This window comes from Scleropages formosus, chromosome 15, assembly GCF_900964775.1.
Source record: "Scleropages formosus chromosome 15, fSclFor1.1, whole genome shotgun sequence".
Taxonomy (NCBI): domain Eukaryota; kingdom Metazoa; phylum Chordata; class Actinopteri; order Osteoglossiformes; family Osteoglossidae; genus Scleropages; species Scleropages formosus.
This window is the reverse complement of record NC_041820.1, coordinates 14199868-14222391: the sequence shown is the minus strand read 5'-3', so window position 1 is coordinate 14222391 and position 22524 is coordinate 14199868. Positions and strand designations below refer to the sequence as shown.

Here is a 22524-nt window from a genome sequence, read left to right as displayed (position 1 = left end):
AAACGATGCCTCATTTCTAAAACAGCTGAACATCTCCCCGTGGAAGTGTGCATTTCTACAAAAGTATATAACACTGCAATGACAGCAGCTCATTAACAAATAGCAGAAAATGCAAAGAAATGTACAGAGTTCACAAAAAGACCCTGTGGAGCAGCAGCTGGACACCGGTCCACTTGTGCAAATATATGCAGAAGATGGAACAGAGCTGCTGATGTTTTCTTCACATGTTCTTTCTGGATTTACTGGTTGCGGCTCTTGCCTCTGAACAACTTGCGTGAACAGTAAAGCAAATGAGTCTCGTCATATGCCACCATGACACTTATTATGAAGCCTTTCGCCAGGGTGACTTAGTGTTGTGTATGCTGAACCACTGATTAACACATTCTTGTGGAGTGGTGTTTTACTGGAACATTTGGGGAGAATACCTTTCTCAAGGGTATAGTGGGGGTGGGATTCAACTACTGTACTGTAGAAAACATGTCAGAGAGGAGCTTTAAGAACTATGCCACCTGCTGGCCCTGTACTGTACTTACTGTAGCGCAGCAAAAGCCTATTAAGACTCCGTGACTTGCAGACACCTCTCACTCACTGTGAGTATCATTAGAACTGAAATGAAGTGCGAGGTGACAGAAACTAGGTAAAAATTTTGTTCCGGCTACGAACAGGCGTGTGTGGAGAGAGGAGGCGCCCAACAACAACACACATTTCATTCACATGCGTAACAAAGGCCATTTTTGTGTAACTCCATTGCTTTCTACTGCTAATATTTTATCGGTCTCCCAAAACCAGACAAACTGTTACAGCCCAGATTTAATTAATTTAATTGTCATGTACCTCTTTAATAAAAAAAAAAAAATGTGCCTGAGATATTGCACTGGACTGGAGCAGTTGCGCGTGTTCCTTTGTTTTCCGGCGCGCTAATTAACGAAATATATATCCCTCTATCAAACTGGCATAATTATCGCTTGTTGCTATGCGTACATCGCCACACATTCTTTTTTTTTTTTATTATTTATGCGTTGGCACGGGTCACGTGCGGACGCGCGAGACCCTGGCTGGCACGCAGAGCGGCGCGAGCCGCGCGGAGACGAAGCGGGATTTGAAGCCTTCCGAGCCGCTCGAGCTGAGCAGTGACGTGATTTCCTGGAGCTGGCGGTGAGCGCGCGTTACTGCAGTGCTCGGGAGCCCGGAGAGTCCGTCATGGAGAGGAGCTCGGAGACCTGAGCGTGTCGTCCTCCTCCTCCTCCTCCTCCTTCCCCCCTCCCGCGCGCGCACCGCAGTAACACTCAGCGTAGGCTTTAACACAACACCCGTTTCAGTCACGGGATACATTTATTCACGCATTTGGTCCGCACGGCTCTACGTGTCGTTAGCAGCAGCAGCAGAAGCAGCAGCAGCAGCAGCAGCAGAAGCAGAAGAAGCCCACCATGGCGGAGCGCAGCGGCCGGCTCAGCTTCCCCGGCAGCGGGGCGCTCAACAGACCTGTTCCGATGAACCTGTTCGCCACTTGGGAGATCGACGGCTCGTCTCCGAGCTGCATCCCACGGTAAAGCTGCTCCTCCGTCCCCGCCGCGTCGCGCCGCCGCTTCGTTCGTGGTCCCTTCCTTCTCCTCCTGTGTCTGTGTGTGTGCAGCATTCACTTCACATTCACATTGTTGTGTGTGGCACATACACAGTGTGAGAGCGTGTGCCGTATCATGCTGTATGATGACAGGGGTGTGTGTGTGTGTGTGTGTGTGTGTGTGTGTGTGTGTGTGTGTGTGTGTGTGTGTTTGTGGGGGGATGATGATGATGATGATGATGACCGGCGCTGTTCCACGCGCGGAAAGGAAAGCAGAGTGCCCCGGCGTGCGCGCGCTGCAGTGTGGACGGTGTGCGGCGCGTTTCTCTGCCGCAGACACCAGGGCAACCCGGGGACGCGCCGCTACGCCTCGTCCCGCCTCGTCCAGCGGAGCGGTGTGGCGGAGACGGGTCGCGTGCACCTGCGTGCTGCGCGTTCACGTGGGCACGGTGAGGAGCGCGCTGGGCCGAGTCCGAGAGGGAGCTGTTGCGCTGCGCTGTCACACACCGTCACGCAGCGCCACGCTCTGTCTGTGTCGCGCTGCATAGTTGGAGAAAGAGCTGTACACGTTTATTATGGGGCCAGGCAATTATTATTATGGACATCATCATATCATAACAGATGCTTCTTTTCCTAAGAGCAGCGCTTATACAGTGACATTTGCACTTAATAACTCCTATTCTGAAACTATGTTGTTCCTTTCGACCAGTACTGATCTCTACATGTGGGATGAGGGAAATCTGCAACTAATCCCCACACTAATACATGGAGCAGATTGTTGAACTTGGTGTTGCTAAATAAGGAAAGCACTGCTGATACCACGAAAGCGATGCTTAATAACGGTCCGGATCCCTTGCGTACCTTCATTTTTGACAACCGGTGTGGTCTATTTCAATCTTTCGTACTGTGACCCGCTGGATCCGGCGGAGTGTTGGAGTACCGGAGTGCACGCTTTCCATAGTTAACGCTTAATGTAGAAGGTAGAGGAGCTGGTGTGAATGTGGGTAGGTGCAGTGTAGGTGCAGCATAGCTGGAGAGAACCCCGTGTGGGGTCACCCTTTGGGTGTGTTCCCTGTGAAATTCCACGAGCCTGCATTACGGCGTGTCTTTCTGTCCCGTGACTCCTAGCCGAAGTGTCCGGAACATGTGAACGTGGACCATTTCTTCTGGAATGTGACCCGGTACTGTACACTGTACTGTGACCCATCTCTTGGCCTCAGGGCTGTTAATTGGGGACCCGCTTGTGTGGAATCATTGTTTCATTTTTGGTGAAACGCAGCCGTTACGTAACATTTACATAATTCCTGTTTAAAACGCAAAAAATTCTGCGTGTAAAATGGACCGATTTCGGTTCGGTGATTAAAAAGTGGAAAAATGAAGGAACCAGGTAAATAATTCAGAGCTGCACTCGGTTGCTAAGTGGTGCGCTTCGAGCAGCGATTTCCTTGTTTTGCTTTGAGCCGCACCTGGTTGTTTAGCCATTTTAATGCACCGTTTAATCACAGTGAGTCAATAGTGTTGTTCTAGGTCATGTTTATCCTCGTGTGTGTGTGTGTGTATACATATGATCCGTCACGTGTTCGTGCTCCTCTGCCTGCATGGAGAGTTTACGGTTATGGCGTGTGTGTTCTGTGCAGATGGGCGAAGCAGTGGAAGCAAAAGATGTTGTGAAATGCGAAAGACCCCGTGGCAGACGCGGGTCCTTCTTTGGATCTGATGTGAACTGATTGGAACCGAGACTCGAGTTTTTTTAGGGATCCGCGTGTGTCCGCTTCCGTCGCCGTAACCGCAGGAAGCATCCCGAAGTTAACAGGAGTACGGACAAAGCGTGGAAAAGACGCCAAAAATTATACAAGCCCACAAGTATATGTTCCAAAACAGTGCCGCCTTGTTGCCGGTATGAAATTATATGGAAAGAATCTGAAAATGATGGGTAGTCGAGCCCTTGTGTGTGTCTGCATTCAGAAATAGCTCGGTAATGAACCGAAACTGACCTACTTACTTCCATTCTGTTTGCGCCACGATTTTGGTTCATGCTAACTTCTACCTTCATCTTTATTATGCAGGTTTTATTTCGGTGCGGTTCAGCCAGCTCTGCGGTTTGCGGGGCTGCGTGTCGGACGCGGCTGCGAACGGCACCGGAGTCCCTCTGGGAACGGCCTTTGCTTTCTTCCTGTGCACCTTGGATTTTAGGTACTACGCAAGTTGTCAGGTTCTAGGAGCATCGGGGATGGGCAGGATGAGTACAGTGACTTTGCAAGGTGCAGAACGAGAACAGAACACGCACGCGTTGACTGACATTGACCGCTTGTCCGAAGCGGGGGTCACGGTGAACCGGAGCCTAACCCGGCAACACAGGGCGCGAGGCTGGAGGGGGAGGGGACACGTCCAGGATGGGATGCCAGTCCGTCGCAGGGCACCCCAAGCGGGGCTCGAACCCCAGACCCACTAGAGAGCAGGCACAGGCAAACCTGCTGTGCTACCCCCCCCCCCCCCCCAAAACTATGTTTTGTCAACAATGAAAAGACCAGAGAGGTGGCGGTGGACTTCGGTACATCTAAGGATCCACCACCGTGTCAGGTGTGTGTGTCAGGAAGGAGTGGAGGTGGGGGGTGGGGGGTGGTGGGGGGGCGCACAGCTACCTGCTTGTACATATGGACAACACGCCAGAGTGGTTTAGCTACGCCGACGCTCCGCAAAAGAAGTTCCGGTTGCCTTTACTTTCTAAAGAGGCCCAGGTCTTCTGGAGTTTGTGAGTCACTGCTGCGGATGCTCCTGCCGGTCTGCGGAAGGTGGCTGCGTCAGTGGTGTGATGCCGGCAGAATAAACGAATGGGGACAGATGGGAGTTAGGCTGGATTCTCGGGGGGGGGAAGCAGTACAGGGAACCACAGAATAATCTCCAAGCCATCATGGACGATGACTCTCGCCCTCTCCGTGCCATCTTGACTAAACAGGAGCACCTTGAGCAACAGACCGGTGCAGTTTCCTTGGGTCATTCCTGCCAGCGGCAGTGGGGCTCTATGGGTCCACACGCTGACCTCACACACTTATTGCCTGAGGGATATTGAACAGTCGATGCTACCTTTTTTTTTACTTTGACACCATGTACTTTTGTATTCTGTTTCTGTCTCTTTACTTATTCCTCTGTTTATTGCATCTGCCTTCTGTCACAGCTGCGTTGTGCGTACGCTGCTGTGGTCTCATGTAGTTTTCTTCAAGATCAGCGAAGTTTGTCTTAATTCATTGTGTTCCTTAACTTTCAAAGTTTCTTTCAATGTAATGGTATCGTATGTTGCTGCAACATGATTAAGGATGTTGTGGGATCGGAAAGGATCAATTCTGCCATAATTTCATTGCGGTAAATAACATGCCATTAAGTGGATCCACCCGAGTGAACAAAAGTAATGTAATGAAGTATATAAAATATACTTCAAAATATGAAATGAGTGAAGGAGTGGTTCCCCCCCCCCCCCCTTCATGTTATGGATGAGCTCAGTCTCTGTTAGATACCGTTTTGGTGAAAGTTAAACTCATCAGTTTCTCTGGGCTAAAGTTTGCCCTTCAGAATGACATGCCATATACTTTTGACTTTCATACATGGTGGGGGGAAAAAAAATTCTATAAATATCTGAAAAAATACTCATTTCATGTTACCAATGAGGATTAAGACTTTTCTTTACCCTCAGAACAGCTTCTTGCAATGTGGTCATACAGGGTGGCATGGTGCCACAGCAAGTATCACTGCTGTCTCACAGTGTCTAGGTGGTGCGAGAGGACATGGGTTCGATCCCCACTCAATCTGTGTGGAGTTTGCATGTTCTCCCTGTGGGTTTCCTCTGGGTGCTCTGGTTTCCTCCCACAGTCCAAAGACATTCTGTTCAGGTTCCCCCATAGTGTGTGAGTGACAGAGAGGAAGTGTCTTCCACTGATGTATGGATGAGTGACCCATTGTAAGTAGTGTATCTAGCAGTGTAAGTCACCATGGTGAATAAGGTGTGTGGGCTCATAACACTCCGTAGAGCTCATTGGGAGTCGCTTTGGAGAAAAGCGTCTGCTAAATGAAGTAACGTGAAGCGGGAAAGAAGTTCTTTGAGGAAGGAACGAGTGTGAAGTCCGGATTAGGACAACCCGTGAAGGTTTACATGTTCGGAGCTACTGATGTGGGACGCCGGAAGGCGCTTGACATTATCGCGGTGTTCCTGAAATCACCCTTGAACCTTTTCAGCATGTAAAGCAGTTGCTGCGGAATAGACGAATACATCGAGGGAACGGAGAACATCAGTTGCCAAAGACTGCATCGTATTTCCAGGCTGTTATACGCACTTGCGGCGCAGTCACTGGGCTGTAGAATCCCATTAAAGGTCCACCACTGTGTTAAGCTCTTGGCAACAGACAATGTGTTTTGACAGGATCCCTTTGCTTACTCCTAACATGAGCAGGTGCAGGAAAAGGTGGGGAAAAAAATGACTCATCAGACTCTTATTGAAATTACGTAATGCTCATGGGTTTGTATTATTTCCTTGTCAGTCTTGCTTCGCTTTTGTAGGCCTTGAATACTTGCATTTTCATGGCGGTCTTGCTATACATACCAGCTTTGTGAAGCTTGCGAAGGGCACTTCTGGCTCAGACTTGACTGCAAGGCTGTTGCGTTGTTGTTTTTAGCTGCCGTCCATTCTAACTGTCCGTGTTTTCCTTTCATCGAGCTTTAAATTGCTTGCGCTGCCGTGATTTTTTGATACGGTTCCCTTTGTCATGATAAAAACCCTTGCAAGTTTTGTGTCCAATGCACCTATTTGGGAACCAACTATTTAGCTTCTTTCAAACCTTCTCCAGAAAATGACATACTGTATATCGTTTAGAAATTGACATATTAGAGTTCTGCGTGTCAGACCTTGTTTATGTAGTTGTTGTATTGATAATTATTATTCCGCTTAAATGACTCCACTGTGTAGCTGGATTTATTATGCCTTTTCTTTGAGACCCCTTTTATTTGTTTTTTTTTTTTTTTTTTTCTTTCCCCCCTTCATTTTAGTAGTTAAAGGAAAACACTTGGGAAGCATAGACAGGTCTGGTTATTTTACTTAAGGTTTTTCAAGCGTACATTTAAGAAGAGTGTTTTAAACAGTGAACAAATGCTAGTCATTGTTGGCTAATCTTTATTTTTTTTTCCTAGTTTATCTGAAATAACAGGGATTCTGGAGTTGGGATACAAAAATGTATGTCACTTTTTCGTTCCACCATGCCCTGCGATTTCACAAACGGTGACCCATCGACAACTTTTTAATAAAGTGCGCTCGGCACGAGTCTTTAACTGTCTGCGTGCCGTTCGATGCGCAGGTGTGCAAGTACAGCACCTGTAAAATCTGCGCATGCCTCGTGTGTTAGTGTCACTGCCTGCGAGCAAAATGTTTGCAGTTCCATACCACAAAAAGATGTGAAAAGAAAATATTGCTTATAAAAACTCCTGCAGCCTTGAGCATTTCCTGTAAAACGCTTTTTGCACGTGTTTGTCTGTTGGGTCTTTGCGTTCTGTTCCTGCTCCTTTAAGGTGAGACGTGTGGACTGCGGCGTTTCTTGTGCCCCCCCCGCCCCACCACTACGAGCCTCATGTTTGTATTCATCAGCCATATTAAACCGGCGACATCAAAGCGGATCCCGACAGAGGAGATGCGGGTGAAGCGAGTCGCTGTTATGAGATGCACGTCACGCTGGCGGGGCGAAACGCGGTAGTAAACTTGTCGCATTGAACTGCTGCTGCAAGTGTTGCCTCTTCAAGGTCTGTCCTGGATTACCTTTCCTCCTCACCTGAGCGGAAAAGTGCTCTAACTTTTATGGCACCGTATGACGCGTGTCACAAACATTTGCAGTGTTTTTACCCACTTCTGCCCTTGGTTGGTACCTATGTCCATTACTAGGAGAGAGTTTGTGAAGAAGCAGATTTCAGAAGATTTCAGTATATTTATGGTGTGTGTGTGTGTGTGTGTGTGTGTGTGTGTATATGAATTATTTTAATATCAAGGTTTTTGGTCATGTAATTGGAATTCTTCTTTCTGCCCAGATGTTTCAAAATCTGGTGATAAGTGGACATCTGAAATAATTTTAGTTTTTTTTTTTAATTATTTTTTTTTATTTTCTCCTGCTGGTCTCTGTGTGGTAAAACCCCTCCTTTTTGTTCTGTGGGGTAACTTTGCGGATATAGCTGGTTGAGCTGCCATCTGCGTCAGATCAAAGGCGCATGGCAGTGTACTGCTGCGAACTGCCCTGGGTGCCCAGCGTGTCTTCGTTTTCCTCCTGTAGGCCTCGTGTCGCTAAACTCTATGGGGCGAGGAGACGAGAGGTCAGAGAGGGCATGACAGCTGGCTGCTGGGCGCGGATACCTGCAGCACGTGTGTGTGTGAGTGAGAGAGAGAGAGAAAACCAGTACCACAGAAGGTAAAAAGATGAACATACAAAGATACCGTGCTGCATTGCTGTTGTGCTGTCTCACAAACGTCTTCTCAGAAGGAGTAGGTGGGACGTGAAGAAGCGAGTGGAATGAGTAGAATGAAGAAGGAAAAATGGCGGGTGGTGAAACGCGGTGAAGGCATATATGCTAATGTAGAACGCTTAAGGATGATCCCTGAAAGGATGGCTGATCCCTTTGGGACTGATGCATATTTAATAAAGTGATTGGCTCCAGTCCTCATCTCCACCCTTTTTCATGGGTGTGCTTTGGGATGATGTGGCGAACTGGGTCACGGTATCTCCTGCTGAATAAAAATAAACTGTTGTTGGGTATGTATAGTACTTGGGATGGGCACAGGCCCTACTAGGCCCGTCTTGCAGATGGATCTGTGTTGGAATAAAAATTTGAATTAACTTTTTTTAGCAATACACAGTTTTACCGTATTTGGGATAACCATAGCAGTTATTTCCACAATTGGTTTGGCAGTAATATTATATGCTGTAAAAAGAGAGAGAATTTACTTGGGGATGACAAATACGAAATATTATTTAGGTTGATTATAGGGATAGCCATTTACTTAAATCTCTTTTGACAGCACTGAATGACTGAGCCTAACAATACCCTACTCTTAATTTTTTGGATAAACAGTAGACTATTTCCTGAGTTCCCGCCTCATTCGAATTTGCTGCATGTCCTATGAAATTGGACTTGAAAAACATAGGCCCTTGATAAAGTGTACTTCTTTATAAAATGCAAAATGTCTCTGATAAATGTAACTTGTGTATTTTTAAGCGACTCTCCACCACTCCAGATGATGCTGATTAACACGTTGCTGTATAATGTCATTTTTCTGCAAAGGCAAATGGGCAAAACAACATTCGTAAACGTATTAAATGCATCATTAGCGATTAATGTATTTTTGTAGCTAACCGATTAATTAGATGCCCTCTGACGTTCTTATCAAATATAACCATTTTCTCACATATGCAGAAGAACATTTTATTTAACGTGCCGAGGGTCAGACCGAAAACACTGAACGTCTCTCCTGTTTCTTCTGTGTTACGCATAACTGTCCTCCAGATCTATCCTCACTGCTCCCGTGGCTATTCGGTCGAGACCAGATCTTAAGTTGCTTCAAGTCCATTTCCTTGCGGTTTCTAGAGGTAATCTGAAGCTAACCAGTGCGGCGTGCGTATAAAAATCCCCATTCGCAGGAGAACGCAGGGTTATAATTAACAATTGGAGGGGAGAACAGTGCGGGAACTGCCAAACTCGGACAGGAACGCTGATAGAACATTGCTCCTGTGCCACAACTGAGCTGCTCAAGGTTTTCACAAACTACTTAGTGGTTTAACCCACACAGGGCTAGACTAACGGTGAACATTTCCGGCCAGTTTGTTGTGGCATCCCTTTCTTCCCTTTTTTTTGATTTTAAAGGTTCTGGAAGCATCTCCTCTGTAGCCTTGCTGCGATGCCGTGGTTCTGCGTGCTTCAAGAGGCGAGAGCATGGCACGCCTGGTGGGGCTCTCCGAAAGACGTTGTGTTCTGGAACAGAGCAACAATTGAGCAGGTCCTGGAGCAGCAGCTGCATCCAGTAGGCCGTCATATTTGTGTCTGTTGGAGGACAGAGTGCTGAGATGTCGCTTTGAGTCTTTTGTTGAACGCTGTCTTTTGTCCTTCACCTCGCAAGATGCTTGCATGCCAAGAATTTTGAGTAGGAGGAAGTGGCAAAAATAATTTTTACTGAATTGTGTGTTTTTGTGTGTGTGTGTTTCCATATCCGTTTGTCCTGAGCATTAAAGGCTTGTAGGATTTATATATACATTTTTTTTCATGTATTTTTGCATTATTCAGGCAGTGTGTTTTGTAAATATCTGAGAGATGAAGCAGTTGATGAGACCCCCTGCACTGATTCAGCACATCCTGGAGGACAGGGAAGGCAAGGAGCAGTGGCCACGCCTCTGGACATCTCTGTGACTCTGCAGGCGCATTGATCACACTTTCAGCTGAGTCGTCCCAGCAGCTCAGCACGGTGCTTTGCACGGCCATAAGGGGCTTTCTCCGTCTGTTTGTCTCTCACTTTCCCATCAATATTGGCAGCCTCTCCCTCTTGCCACTTCCCGTGCGGCAGCTACAGCACGCTCAATTCTCTTGGGCTGCCCTCGATTTTCTTTATTTTAAAGGATCTTTCAGTTTCCCCCAACATACCTGCAAGTCATGGTACATAATTAACACGTCATTGTCAACAGGTTGCTGTCAGTTGGGGAGCATTGGTTCTATTATAGATACTGTGTTTTTTTCTAAATTTTTTTTTAATTTTGTTTTTATTAATGTCAAATAAATGTCGTATACTTTATATAGTAATTTTTTGGTTATTAATTAGTTTAAAAAAAGGAAGAAAAATGGTTTAAATTACCTAGTAATAAAGGTTCTAGTAGTCTCTAGTAACAAACCCATCTCAGAAATGGAAACACATTAGAAGCATTTGCTTATCTGGCACCTGACAAAGTTTAATAAGTCTTTTACTAAAGGTTTGATTGTGTAGATAATTCTTTGGCTACGGCCTTGAAAATAAGGGTGAAATATGAAAAAAATTTAAAAGAAATGTCTTGAAAATATTCTTGAATGTAAATGAGCTACATGTCCTTGAGGCTGAACAACTCCATAAACAACAATATGGTAATGATGTAATTAAAATTGCCTCTTGGTCAATTTTCCCCACCAGGAATCCTTTGACACGCTGAACTAAGTAATGGTTCATTACAATTCCATTTATCTTTGTTCTTCTAGCCAGCACTCTAAATCCATGCGGTTTCCATGCAGTTCCTTTAGACAAAGATGTTCAGTTGAAGTAAACATGTCCATGGCATAATCTACAGGAAAATAGGTTAGATTTCTGTAAAGACTACTATGACTCATGGGTAAGTCTCTTTATTGCAATTATTTACCTTTACGGCATAGTACCTACCTTAGGTGCATATAAAGTGAAAGTTTTCAAATCAAACGTGCGAAATTCGCAGGTAGGGGTAGCCGGGGCCGTGATCGAGAACTGCTGGTCTGGGATGGGTTTCCAAAGCACAGAATTTAAATATGAAATGTGCAGCGATGTTTTCATCCTGTCTCTGAATGAGACCCAGCAGTTTATCTTCCTGTTGAAGGGGAGTATAGGTAGTCCTTGATTAATGACACTTGGAATTTACAACAAGGCAGACTTATGACGGCCATCAGTAACCCCTATACGTTTGGTCGTAACGTCTAGTAGCGACTGCTGCATCTGCTATACAATAGCATCGGCTCGCCGTGCTGCCACAGGGCACCCGTATTGGTTATCTTTTGGGTCTCGGTGTTTTAGTATCTAGCAACAATTACGTTTTTGTTACAAAACTTTTTGTATGCGATAGCCTTAGTAATTTTTAGTGAAACAAACACTAGCAAGTGAAAAAGTGAGTCTTCTGGCTGTGCTGAAAAGAGAAAGAGGAAGACATTGAATTTAAAAATGAAAGTAAAAATAGTCATGCTGCATGAAATTATTTTAATATGAATAATATATGAAACAATTCAAAAATATAACAAAGCACTTTTATCCAACATAGCAGTCATGCATACTGATTGTATACTGCTGTGGTTTATATAATATAATATATGGGGATTTGCAACCTAGGATGAAGTCAATTTATGATGCGGTTGTTGGAATGGAACCCTGTCGTAAGTCAAGGACCACCGGTAGAAATTAACAAAATGGTTCTTGCAGGATTGTATGGTTAGGTGATGGGAAAGCCGGCAGTTTCCATTTTACATTGATGAAAAAGTTAATTTTTCAGTGTATGTAGAGTTGTTTCTCATGTTGATGCCCCGTCCCCATTTGAATGCAATAAATCAATGAAGGTGACTCTGGGTGAAGAGTAACTCAGAAATTACACTTCAGTTATTTGTTCAAGATAAATCAATACAAATGCAGTAGTTTGCTGGAGTGAAAAAACCTACCCTGTTTTTCTCCTACATTAATGAATTTTCATTACATGCATCGAAACGGATCCAAATCTTAGAGTAGTTCATAGGGCTTCTTTAATTTGACAAACTAGGTCTAGTTTAGTCTGCATTGTACTGGTAAGTGGAAACAAACGAGAGGATCGATATAGCTTTTTCAGATACTTATAGGAAGAATTCCTCATGCACTTGTAAGAAGATTGAGAGACAAGTTGCAGAGTGATTTAAATGTTTTTAATTCAAAGTCTTGTTGGGTTATGCATCACAGGTTATGTATAGCTAGATAAAATATAACAGTCGCTGGCAATCTACCAACAGGAGGCTCTCCTACCAAGTCCAGCCCATGTGCTGGCAAAAAATGCTCAAGACAAATTTTGAAATGCAAAAGGTTAATTTGAAAGAATCTACTGGCATCTCTTGCCATTACCAGTGTTGTCATGCTTGAAACTTAGAAACTCATTTCATATGAAGGAACAAGCCTCAGCTTTTAAACAGTATCACTTAGCCGTAGAGCAGGACTTTTGGGAAAATGTTCTTTGGATGCACTAATCAAACATTGAGTGATTGGGCTGCAATATTTTGTATGAGTCAAAAAGACTTTGGACAGAAGTACCTCATATTAAAGGGTGATGGTGGTAGCCTTTATGGATTGGTGTGCTTGCTGTTATTGAGTCAACCAGTACATCCACAGTGCACCAGGGAATACTTGAGCAGGATGTGAGGCCATCTGTCAGAAAGCTTAAACTGAAACAAAAATGTAGTTTTCAACAGGACTGTGATATGAAGCCTTCTCTTATACCACAGTAGAATGACATAAAAAAAATTGTATTTTGAAATGACTGAATCAAAGCCTGTAACTAAATCCAATTAAAATGCTGTGTGGGGACTTGATGCGGGCAGCATATTTAAGAAGATCTACTTGATCAACCGGTACACCCCAGCCAGGCCCCTTCGCTCATCTACTTCTGCTCGCTTGGTGGTCCCGCGCACGAAAGGCAAAGCTCGGAGGTTCTCGGTTCTGGGTCAGTTGTGGTGGAATGACCTTCCCCTGTCACTCAGAACTGCGGAAACACCATCTGTTTTCAAGAAGGGTCTGAAAACCCACCTTTTCCAGATCCACTTTGCCCAAGATCTCTTCAGATCATCTATGGTGTAATTGTTCACGCATCGTAACTCCAGAAGCATCCCCAGATACAACCTTCATTCAGCCATTACTCTGGTATTGTACTGCTCATTTGTGTATCTTATAATATTTAATAAAAAAAATTGGTGTGGGTATCTGGATTTGTCTGCTTCTTATGCACCTACTTGAATGATGAACCTCGGTGCACCAAGCGGTAGGTAACAAACTAGGTTTGCTTGAGACTTTCGTGTCTGCAGCTATGTCTCCTTCTCTCAATGTAATGCATAAATTGTACTTTTGCTGAGATGTACGTCGCTTTGGACAAAAGCATCTGCTAAATGAATAAATGTTAATGTAAGACCTGCAAACGTAAGAGTTGAAGCCATTCTCTCCTGAGAAGTGGACCAGAAATCCTCTGTTGATGTAAGAGACTGATGTTCAGTTACACGTAAAGCTTACCTGAAGTTTTTGCTGCCAAATACTGTCTACCCCAGGAAACTGCATTTCTGTTGTTTTGCTGAATTCAATTGTTAGAAGAATTAGACTAAGGCAGCAGGGGGAACGCTTGGTCTACATCCGTCGGAGGGTTCACACCTTCCGTTGGGCAAGGGTACTGAACCTCCCACGGACGTTTCATTTTGGAGAATCCAGGCGGTCGAAGGGTGGTACCAGGTTGCAGAGAGCAGCATATGCAACACACTTTAGATTTGTGGGTGTTTAAATGCTCTGTTCTTGTGAGTACCGTGCTATTTCTGAGGATTGGGAATGGCTGAATTTTTCTACCCCAAACTTCTGTTTCATTCTCCAAATAATTGCAAAAGTGCAGTCTGTTATAACCTCAGGCTATGGGTTGTATTGAGAGTTACGTTCATTTGTTTAGCTGATGCGTTTCTTCAAAGCGACTTACAATGTTAAGGTTGCAGTTATTACAAGCTTAGTTATTTATCCATTTATACAGCTGGGTAACTTTACTGGAGCAATTTAGGGTAAGTACCTTGCTCAAGGGTACTACAGCCAGAGGTGAGGATCAAACCTGCAACCTTTGGATACAAAGGCAGTAGCTCTAACCACTATGTTACGGCTGTCCCGTATGGAAATGCAAAACGGAGATCATTGTCAATACTGGAGTGAAGTTGATACTTTTTATAGGTTATCATTTGTTATGAAGAAATGTATTTCCACTACCATTTACACCTTCTGGTCTTGATTCACTACATCTAGCTGAATGGCTTGGCACCTGTGTAGTTTTGAGTAGTGCAGGAGCCAACTGGAGGAGTGACAACTCTCCATCTGCAACATCCTGAGAATTTGCTAAGTTCTTGCCAAGTTCTAAGTGAATCCGCCCCCTCGCTGCAGTGGCGTGTCCTAGTAATACGCGAGTTTTGGCCGTGGCCATGGACTAGTGCTGTTTCAGCTTTAACATAAGCTGATTCTATAGTTTGTTTTAGCAAGTATATGATTACTAAAGTATACATAGCTTCTCTTGTTGTCAGTTTCCCTTAAAAATTTAAACCATTTTGCATTTTAATTGCCGTTGAGCAGTGCTTTTGTATTGCCTTGATTGATCTTTGACTATGAGAGATACTATGCAATTTGAAATACTGGAGCCTATTAAAATTGCTTGTAGTGAGTGAAGGAGTGTGTGTGTGTCTCTACCCTGCAATTCGCTGGCATCCTGTTCAGGGTGTACTGTGACCAGCCTTGTGCCTACAGTTTCCAGGAAATACTGTGAACCCCAGAGACCCTGACTTGGACAAGTGATTAAAGACAGCAAGTGAGAATATTAGAGAATATGAAAGTACCAAAACAATGATTCATACTTGAAAATGACCAAAACAACTATTCCTTCAACTGAATTGATGTCATGCTTTAAGTGACATGTCTTGAAGTTCTTGGTCTATATCAGAATAATGTCTCTTTTGGACATTGTCACATGTGATGTGCCTTATTGTAACCTAAACAAGTGATCACAGTGGCTGCTGCAAGATTAATAAAATTATGAAATACAGGTGACTCGTTTTTATTAAACTTTGAGAATGTATTTGAGGATCGCAGTTTCTGAAGGAAAAGGGGGAAACGAGGTTTCAGAATGTAGAATGACCTGGGGAATTTTTTTTTTTTTTTTAAATTCTCATCTCGGTAGGTATTTAAAATAAAATGTGTCACTGAAATTGGGTTTTGTGAATATTTGGCTTTGAATGCCTGATACACATCTAAGAACCATTGCACAGAAATATTTTCTTCATTTCTGTAACCACATTGTCATCAGCGTTGTCTCTGTTTGACATTTTCAGTTTGCGTTTTCTTGTTTACACCATTGAAGCTGTGCTCAGTGTCTTAGCCATACCTGGGGTAGCTTGCAGTGTAGTGGTTAGAGCTGCTCCCTTTGGACCTAAAGGTTACAGGTTCAGTTCCCACCTTCAGCTGTAGTACCCTTGAGCAAGGTACTTACCCTAAAATTACCCAGCTGTATAAATGGGTAAGCAGGTGTAGGTAGATCAACCTTGTAAGTTGCTTTGGAGATAAGTCAGCTAAATGTACATGGAATTCTTCTCTGTCCCTAAAGGTTGTTTGTGTAGGGTATGAATGGTTTCTTGTGGAAAATAATTGTAAATTTTTTGATTTATACATGAGTAATTTACACCATGTTTTTTGTGTATGAACTCGTCTGGATTGAACAGCCTTACCGAAACTTGATTTTTCTTGAAATCATTGAAGGAGGTTGCTAGGAGAGGCCCATTCCAGTGAGCCCAACTCCAGAGACCTTGCTGACATCACATGGGCTCTGCTCTCTGAAATAATGAGGTGCAAAGTTCTGCATGAACATAGCCACATTACAGTATATCTCTGACTTTCTCACTGATGACACTGGGATCATTTTATTTTCTTGGGGGGAGGGGAAAAAAAAACTGTAAATTTAAAAAAAAAAAAAAAAAAAAATCCCTTTAACCTCTTTTTAATGACCATCTATTTGGATTTTTCTACTTCACCTGAATTAGAACAGCTCTGTTAATGGAAATAACACATCAGCATTCATACAAAAATCCTAGTGCTGCAATAAATTTAGTCTGCAGATGCAAAAGCTGCTCTGGGTGTTTTTTAGGTCAGTCTTTTTACTAATGGATATGATTATATTTTTCCATTTTAATAAATTGATGCACTGATTGTGTGTGCATTTGACATTTTGCCATTTGCTCTCTCCTCTGCCTTCTGCCAGCACCTCCTTACCTGTATGGGCTACGGCCGTGTCATGCATCAAGACGAAGCTACACAGAAATCAGTGTAATGTGTAGCTGCTTTTATTCCTAAATGGATGCACACCATACTCTGCTCATTAGAAGGCTGTAACTCTGTATTCTCTATCACGAGACAAATGAAAGACCAAATTTGAGCAGGACTCAACTATGTAATTGGGAACTTTGTTCAGCCTAAACAACCCACCTTTTAGTGGTCTTCCATAGAGTACCTTTAACAACTCCAACATCGAGGTCAGTAACTGGACTTTTTAGAAAATGCCACGCTTTATCTTTGTTCCTGGTGACTGACCCTTATCCATTTTCCACTTAGTAGTGATCAGATTTATTAAATGCATATTTACTTGTTTTGCAAACAGATCTTTGTTTAAGATCGGAGAGGGCTTTAAATTGATGGTAAAAATCCCCAATTCTGTGATATGAAAGCGCAAAAATGGAAAATGCAAAGGGCAAAGTATACAGAAAGATTTTTCCAGTAATGGATCATGCTTTGTTGCTGTATGTAGCTCAGACTCAAAGCACCGTATCAGTCGGAGATCTCAGTCTTTGGTGGCTGAGTCACTTAGGAGCCTCCAGCGTTTTGCGAGCAATGAGTAATGCTGCCATTTAATGCTGGGAACTCCATTCAGGTTTTCAAGGCTGTGTTGATGAATAATTACTCAGAAGAGAGCTTTAGATTTTCAAAACATCTCTTCGCTTTGGGGGGGGAGAGAAACCCATTACTAGCATTATCAGTACAATTTGTCTTTTGCATGTTTTGAATAATTTTTGTCTGTAATGAATAAATGTAGTTCTACTGGTATTGCATGCATGTTGTGCTGTCTGGAAGAATACCTGTGTAATATCACAATGAGGGGAGTGTTAGATTTCATAGGAAGTTAATATTACTTGTGCTCAGACGGCAATATTACCCTGTGCTTGCGGTGATTTAACGCACCACATGCTAATGGTTGTCATCGTTACGTCTTGTTTCCCACTGAAGCGGACTTGGTCTGCATTAACCCTGGGACAGTAACAGGATTTCATGTCTAAGTTACTGCAGAATAAGTACTCTTCAATTCTGCATGTACCTTAAAATATGGAAACAAACACTGAAAGGATAATTGTGTTGAGATAATTATTTTTGTATTTAACTATATGAATAAATACAAAAATAATGTTGACAGTGTTGTCTCACTCGATGTTTTTGCCTTGAGGTGTGTGTGTATATATGTATAATTTTTTAAGCACTTCTGTAGTTTAATTGCTTTATTTTATTACATCTTGTAGAAACCTTTTTAACGGCAGTCAGTTCTGAAAACTGTGGTCTAAATGCATTACTTTTCTGAGCTACAACTGAGATTGTAAGTGCATATATAATTGGCCCAACAGCAGAAATCTTTGAATTGTTTAACAAGCTTATAACAGCAAGATCTCCTCAACCCTAGTCCAAACTTGTTACCAATAAATGTTCCCTGTACATGAATGAAATTAATATTGATAATGGGTTAGGGTTTATTAGGGTTATTATCTTTTCTTTGGATTTCATGGTAAAAAGCAGCAGGCTCAATAAAGGTCAATGTATATTAGATTCTGTCATAGTAATTCACTGAAGAATATTCTGCACTTGTTCCATAGTTGCTCCACTTCTCCCCTGCTTCTCAAGTTCCTGTCTAAAATACACGGTAGTGGTAGTCGGTGGGTGGTCAACGGCAGCTCTGTTCTCTTGTAGCAGGGAAACGCCTGGGGAAGTCATGTTTCACATCTGTGCAGGCACACCTGGGTTTCAGCGTCACCGTAAAGAGCAGTGCAAACGCTTATGGCCCGGCACAAATTTGACCTGTGTTCTCAATGTGTCGCTTTATTTTTGGAGGTTGCTTGAATAAAAGACTAAAAGCTGCCCCCCTCTCCATCCCCTTCCCTCCTTGTACCGGCTTTCGTTTATTTGCCTGATTTTGTATGAGAATGACACCTTAGTGATGTAACCAAAGGTAATCTTTATTTAAATGCTGTCATCTTAATAGCCTTTCAGTTCCGTGGTGACAGGGCTGATGATGCTGAGGTCTCTAGCTGGTTCACAGCAGCCTGTCTGACCTACATTCGGCTGTTCTGCTTCCCATCTCATAAATCCTGTAAAGTGTAATGATCAACTGACTCACCTTAGCACAGCTGTGCCCGAGAATAATAGGGCTAAGTGGGGGTGGGGGTTACGCAGTCAGTCCATTCAGTAATGACTGAATTTCATTCCTTGCCATCAGCCATGCTGTCTGATCATATATGGGATGCAGGGGAAAATTATACTGGATAGAACATGAACACAAAGGGGGGAAAAAAAGGTGTGTTTGTTTAGGTTGAGTCTGAACTCTGGTGTAGAACCTAACTATAGATGGTGCTCTCTGTGGATGCAGACACTGAGCTCTCTCTCTCTCTCTCTCTCTCTCTCTGCTCTTTCGTCACTCCAAGGCACCATCCCTGCACAAGTGTAACATCCCAGGCATTGTCAATGTTTCATGAGGAGCAAAAATCGTGGAGGTTTAACGCGATGGGATTATAGGGCCTCGAAGGCGAGTGGCGGAATTGTATCTCCGTACCACGGTGAGCTCCGTCTGGTTCGAACCCGCCACCCAGCGAAGAGAGACCGTGGCAAGTGTTGCAGTGCTAGATGAGTACTGTGGTTTGCGTGGACACCTCTTAGTGCCAGTGCTGCCAAGACTGTGTTCAGCTGAGTTGCCATGCCAACCCGTAGCAGGTCCTTCATTGTCCGGTCATGGACAATAGATTGCCATGGAAATCGGCATCGAACCGCAAACGGGAGAATGATACAGTGTGTTGACAGTCAAAGCTTGTTGCTTTATGCTTTTGTCCCCATAGTCTCGGACTCTTCACCTCATTCTAGTAAATCCGCCATATTTTTTCGGGGGGCGACTGCGGCAAAGCCGTCGGCCTGCTCTGTGGCTCTTGCAGGGTGGCGTCAACCCAATGTAGGGATGCGGCTCAGGCATGATGATGGTGATGGCAGCATCTCCTGCACTTTGTTTGTTGACATCTGTCTAGTTAGTGTCCTGTTAACTGTTGACAACTCTTGACAGAGGAATGTGAGGTGGATGCACACTCCATGTGTCTCTTATTGGGGGTGGAGAAGTATGCAAGGTCCCCCCGCCCCCCTCCAACACTCTGCACTGGGCGCTTTCCAGCAGCTTCCTGCTGGCACCATTGTTCTCCACTGCATGCATTATTAATGCCACGCACAACTCTGTGTCCTGACAGCCTTCTTCGTAGCATTCTCTTTGAAATGTCTGCTTGAAAGTATGATTTAACCATCTTTTGTTTTTCCTTGTGAAGATATGACTTAAGATGTTGCCTTCTATGTAGACATTCATAAATTAACATAATGATGGTATCTTGTGCATCTTTTTATTCATGCCATCATGAGTGGATAATGCTTAATGTCAAATAGAAAATATACCCTGAAGGCGTAGCTATTCTGTTTTAATTGTCGTTCTTGACCAGGTGGAACAATTTTGAAAACAAGATCTTAATGAGGAGCATTTTGGAAGAGCAGGAAAGCGCTGGATTGTGCTTTTCTCTTTCTGTACTTGACATCACCACTCACTACCTTCTGTAACATGATTTGTGTATGGAAACTGTATAGGGTTTCATGTACAGGCAGAAGATGGCTAATATTAATGGAATGGAAGGCAATGTGCTGGCAGTCTAAGTGACTAAATTGCTCAACTCCATGTGTCAGCGCTGGATTGTGTTGCTAGTGGGCTTTCCTGTTGCTCTGCCTGCGTGATGGTAGCAAGATTTAATGGGTAGCCAGGTGTTGAGTTACAGGGAGGTCCAGTTCCTTTAGTTTTCAGCACCAGTCTACAGTCTCACCAGCCAGTTCAGCTTCAACTGTTTTTGTGCTAAGCTGTTTAAGCAAAGGCTATGGAGCAAGATACTTGACCAGACTTTTCCCAAAAGCATATACAGTTTTGAAAATGAGCATTTATAAATTGCTTTAGATAATGGAATAATAGTAATGGAAAAATCCATTTGTGGTGGAAATAGGCGGAACTCACCTGTACAGCTTGTGCCAACCTTGAACTCGTCTAGGACTGATGCTGGATAGGATGCCAGCTCAAAGTAATTGTCTCAAAGCCTCTTATTAGTAAAATTGAACACATTTTTAGCCTTGTTCTTTTTTTCTGCTTTCTGTTGTAATCATCTGCTGTGTCTGTCAGCTTCATTTTTCTGATCGTCTTTGTCTCACTCACTCACTGCCATTTTATCATCTTCATTTTTTTTTTTTTAATCATTAGAATCCAAGGTGATTAAGAGAAATTATGAGGTGGGGTGACCTCCTAGTCTGAGCAGTATATTTTGTGCTTGTGTTTCATTTTTTGCTTTCTACTCGGTGCTCCTTTCATTTCTATGTGCATATGTGTCCTCTTAAAAACCAACAAATCCACTGTTTCTCAGTGTTGTGCTCAGGTGTGGAAAACGGAATGAGTGTTTCAGCTTCAGGCGGTCTGAGCAAGTCTTCCAGTAGAATTCTTCAGAAAAATTTGCTATACCTTTTTGCATACATTTTCTCATCTTCTGTCTTTCAAATGTTAGTACCAGATCTGTCAAATGATGAAATGCAATGAAATTCCTTAAAGTCATTGGGTAAAATCTGTGTGAACGTAAACTGTGAAAGTGTATTGTCTTTACTATCATACTTCCTCAGTAACAATAAAATCATATGTTTCTTACTTGACAGGATTGAGATCTTGGGCAATCTTCAGGCCTAGATGATTTTATGATGCCATGCATGAGGTGTGTTTGCTTACAGCCGCTGATGTAACACAGGAGGCACGTGGATCAGCATGTCTGCTGGCTATCTGAGGGGACACCTCATGCTCTGTTCACAGAGTTCATGTTGGAGCATGGCTTGAACCCCTTGGGGGGGGTTTAAAATAGCGAGCATGCTAAACTTCTCCTACTCTGATTTCACCACCTGCTAGTTGGCTGCTGGTTCTGCTTATGTATAGCTGCAATTTCCATTGGTCTTTTACCTGATCTGTCTCACAAACGGCCTCCAACTTGCTCTGCCATCTCAAGGGAGGTGTTCCTCGTGTCAAAGTGCAACATTACCTCTCCGACTTAGATGTGTGATAAGTGTGGAAAACCGAAAATGAAAGTGCAATGAGCCGGAAAGTTAAATTAACTTTTTTTTTAAAATTTAGTTAAGGATATCAGCTTTTAGGTTACTACAGTTAAATAAGCTAAATGTTGTATTAGTAAGATAAAGTGTCAACATAGCATCTTGTAATAGTATTCAGACCCTAGACTAATTCTTTTATTTTACTGAGTTGGGAATGGTGAAATGAAATTTTATTCTCTTTGGTAGTTAATTTCAGAACACTAAAATTCAAAATTTTTTTAAGGTGAAATGCATTTTTCAGTAAATATTTTAAATATAATAATGATTGAAATACATGTCCTGTTTAAGTATTCAGTTTACTTATTAATAGTGGTAGACCCACCTTTTTGTGCAATAATAGCTTTAAGTCTTTTGGAATAAGTATGTACCGGCTTTGCACGCTGTTCAGGAATGATTTTGGCCTATTCTTCTTGGCACATTTTGTCCATTTTGTTCAAGTTGCTTGAATGGCCTTTGTGGACTGTACTTTTTAAAAAGTGCCGCAGATTCTTGATGAGATTGAGATCAGGACTTTGACTGTAGCACATTTGTTGGTTTGTTCTTGAGCCATTCCAATCTTGCTTTGGCCTTGTGCTTTGGATTGTTGACCTGCTGAAATGTGAAATTTCTCACAGGCTTCAGTTTTTTTAGCAGAATAAAGGGGGGTTCTCTAACAGTATTTCCCTATATTTTGCATCATCAATTTTTCTTTCCATTTTAACAAGATATCCAGTGTCTACTAAAGAAAAGCATCCCCATAACATGATACTGCCACCACCTTAGGGCTTTGTGTTTCTTGAGACATGGGTAATATTTGGTTTAATTTAAGAGAAAGAAAAAGCTCTTTCTACATCTGACTACTTCTGACTTATCTCACTGCAAAATCTTTTCCCACCTCAGCTGTATCACTGTCATGCTTTCTGACAAACTCCATACTTCCTTTAAATAAGTTTTTTTTCGAGCAGTGGCTTCTGTACCACCCTTTCGTACAGACCAGTGT

The 22524-nt window shown here is 43.1% G+C and overlaps 1 protein-coding gene across 4 annotated transcripts in view; it reads left to right on the top strand.

Annotated features, from left to right (window-relative positions):
• Positions 1–1057: 1057 nt before the first annotated feature.
• The window catches only part of pacs2 (phosphofurin acidic cluster sorting protein 2), a 47628-nt gene continuing 26161 nt past the window's right edge, over positions 1058–22524 (top strand). For 3 of the 4 annotated variants that reach the window (XM_018727418.2, XM_018727416.2, XM_018727415.2), the window contains exon 1: positions 1059–1546. In XM_018727418.2, the coding sequence (XP_018582934.1) occupies positions 1428–1546 (119 nt within the window). In that variant the 5' untranslated portion in view covers positions 1059–1427. Of the gene's footprint in view, positions 1547–22524 lie in introns of all 4 variants that reach the window. The other variant, XM_018727417.2, reaches the window with a different exon arrangement.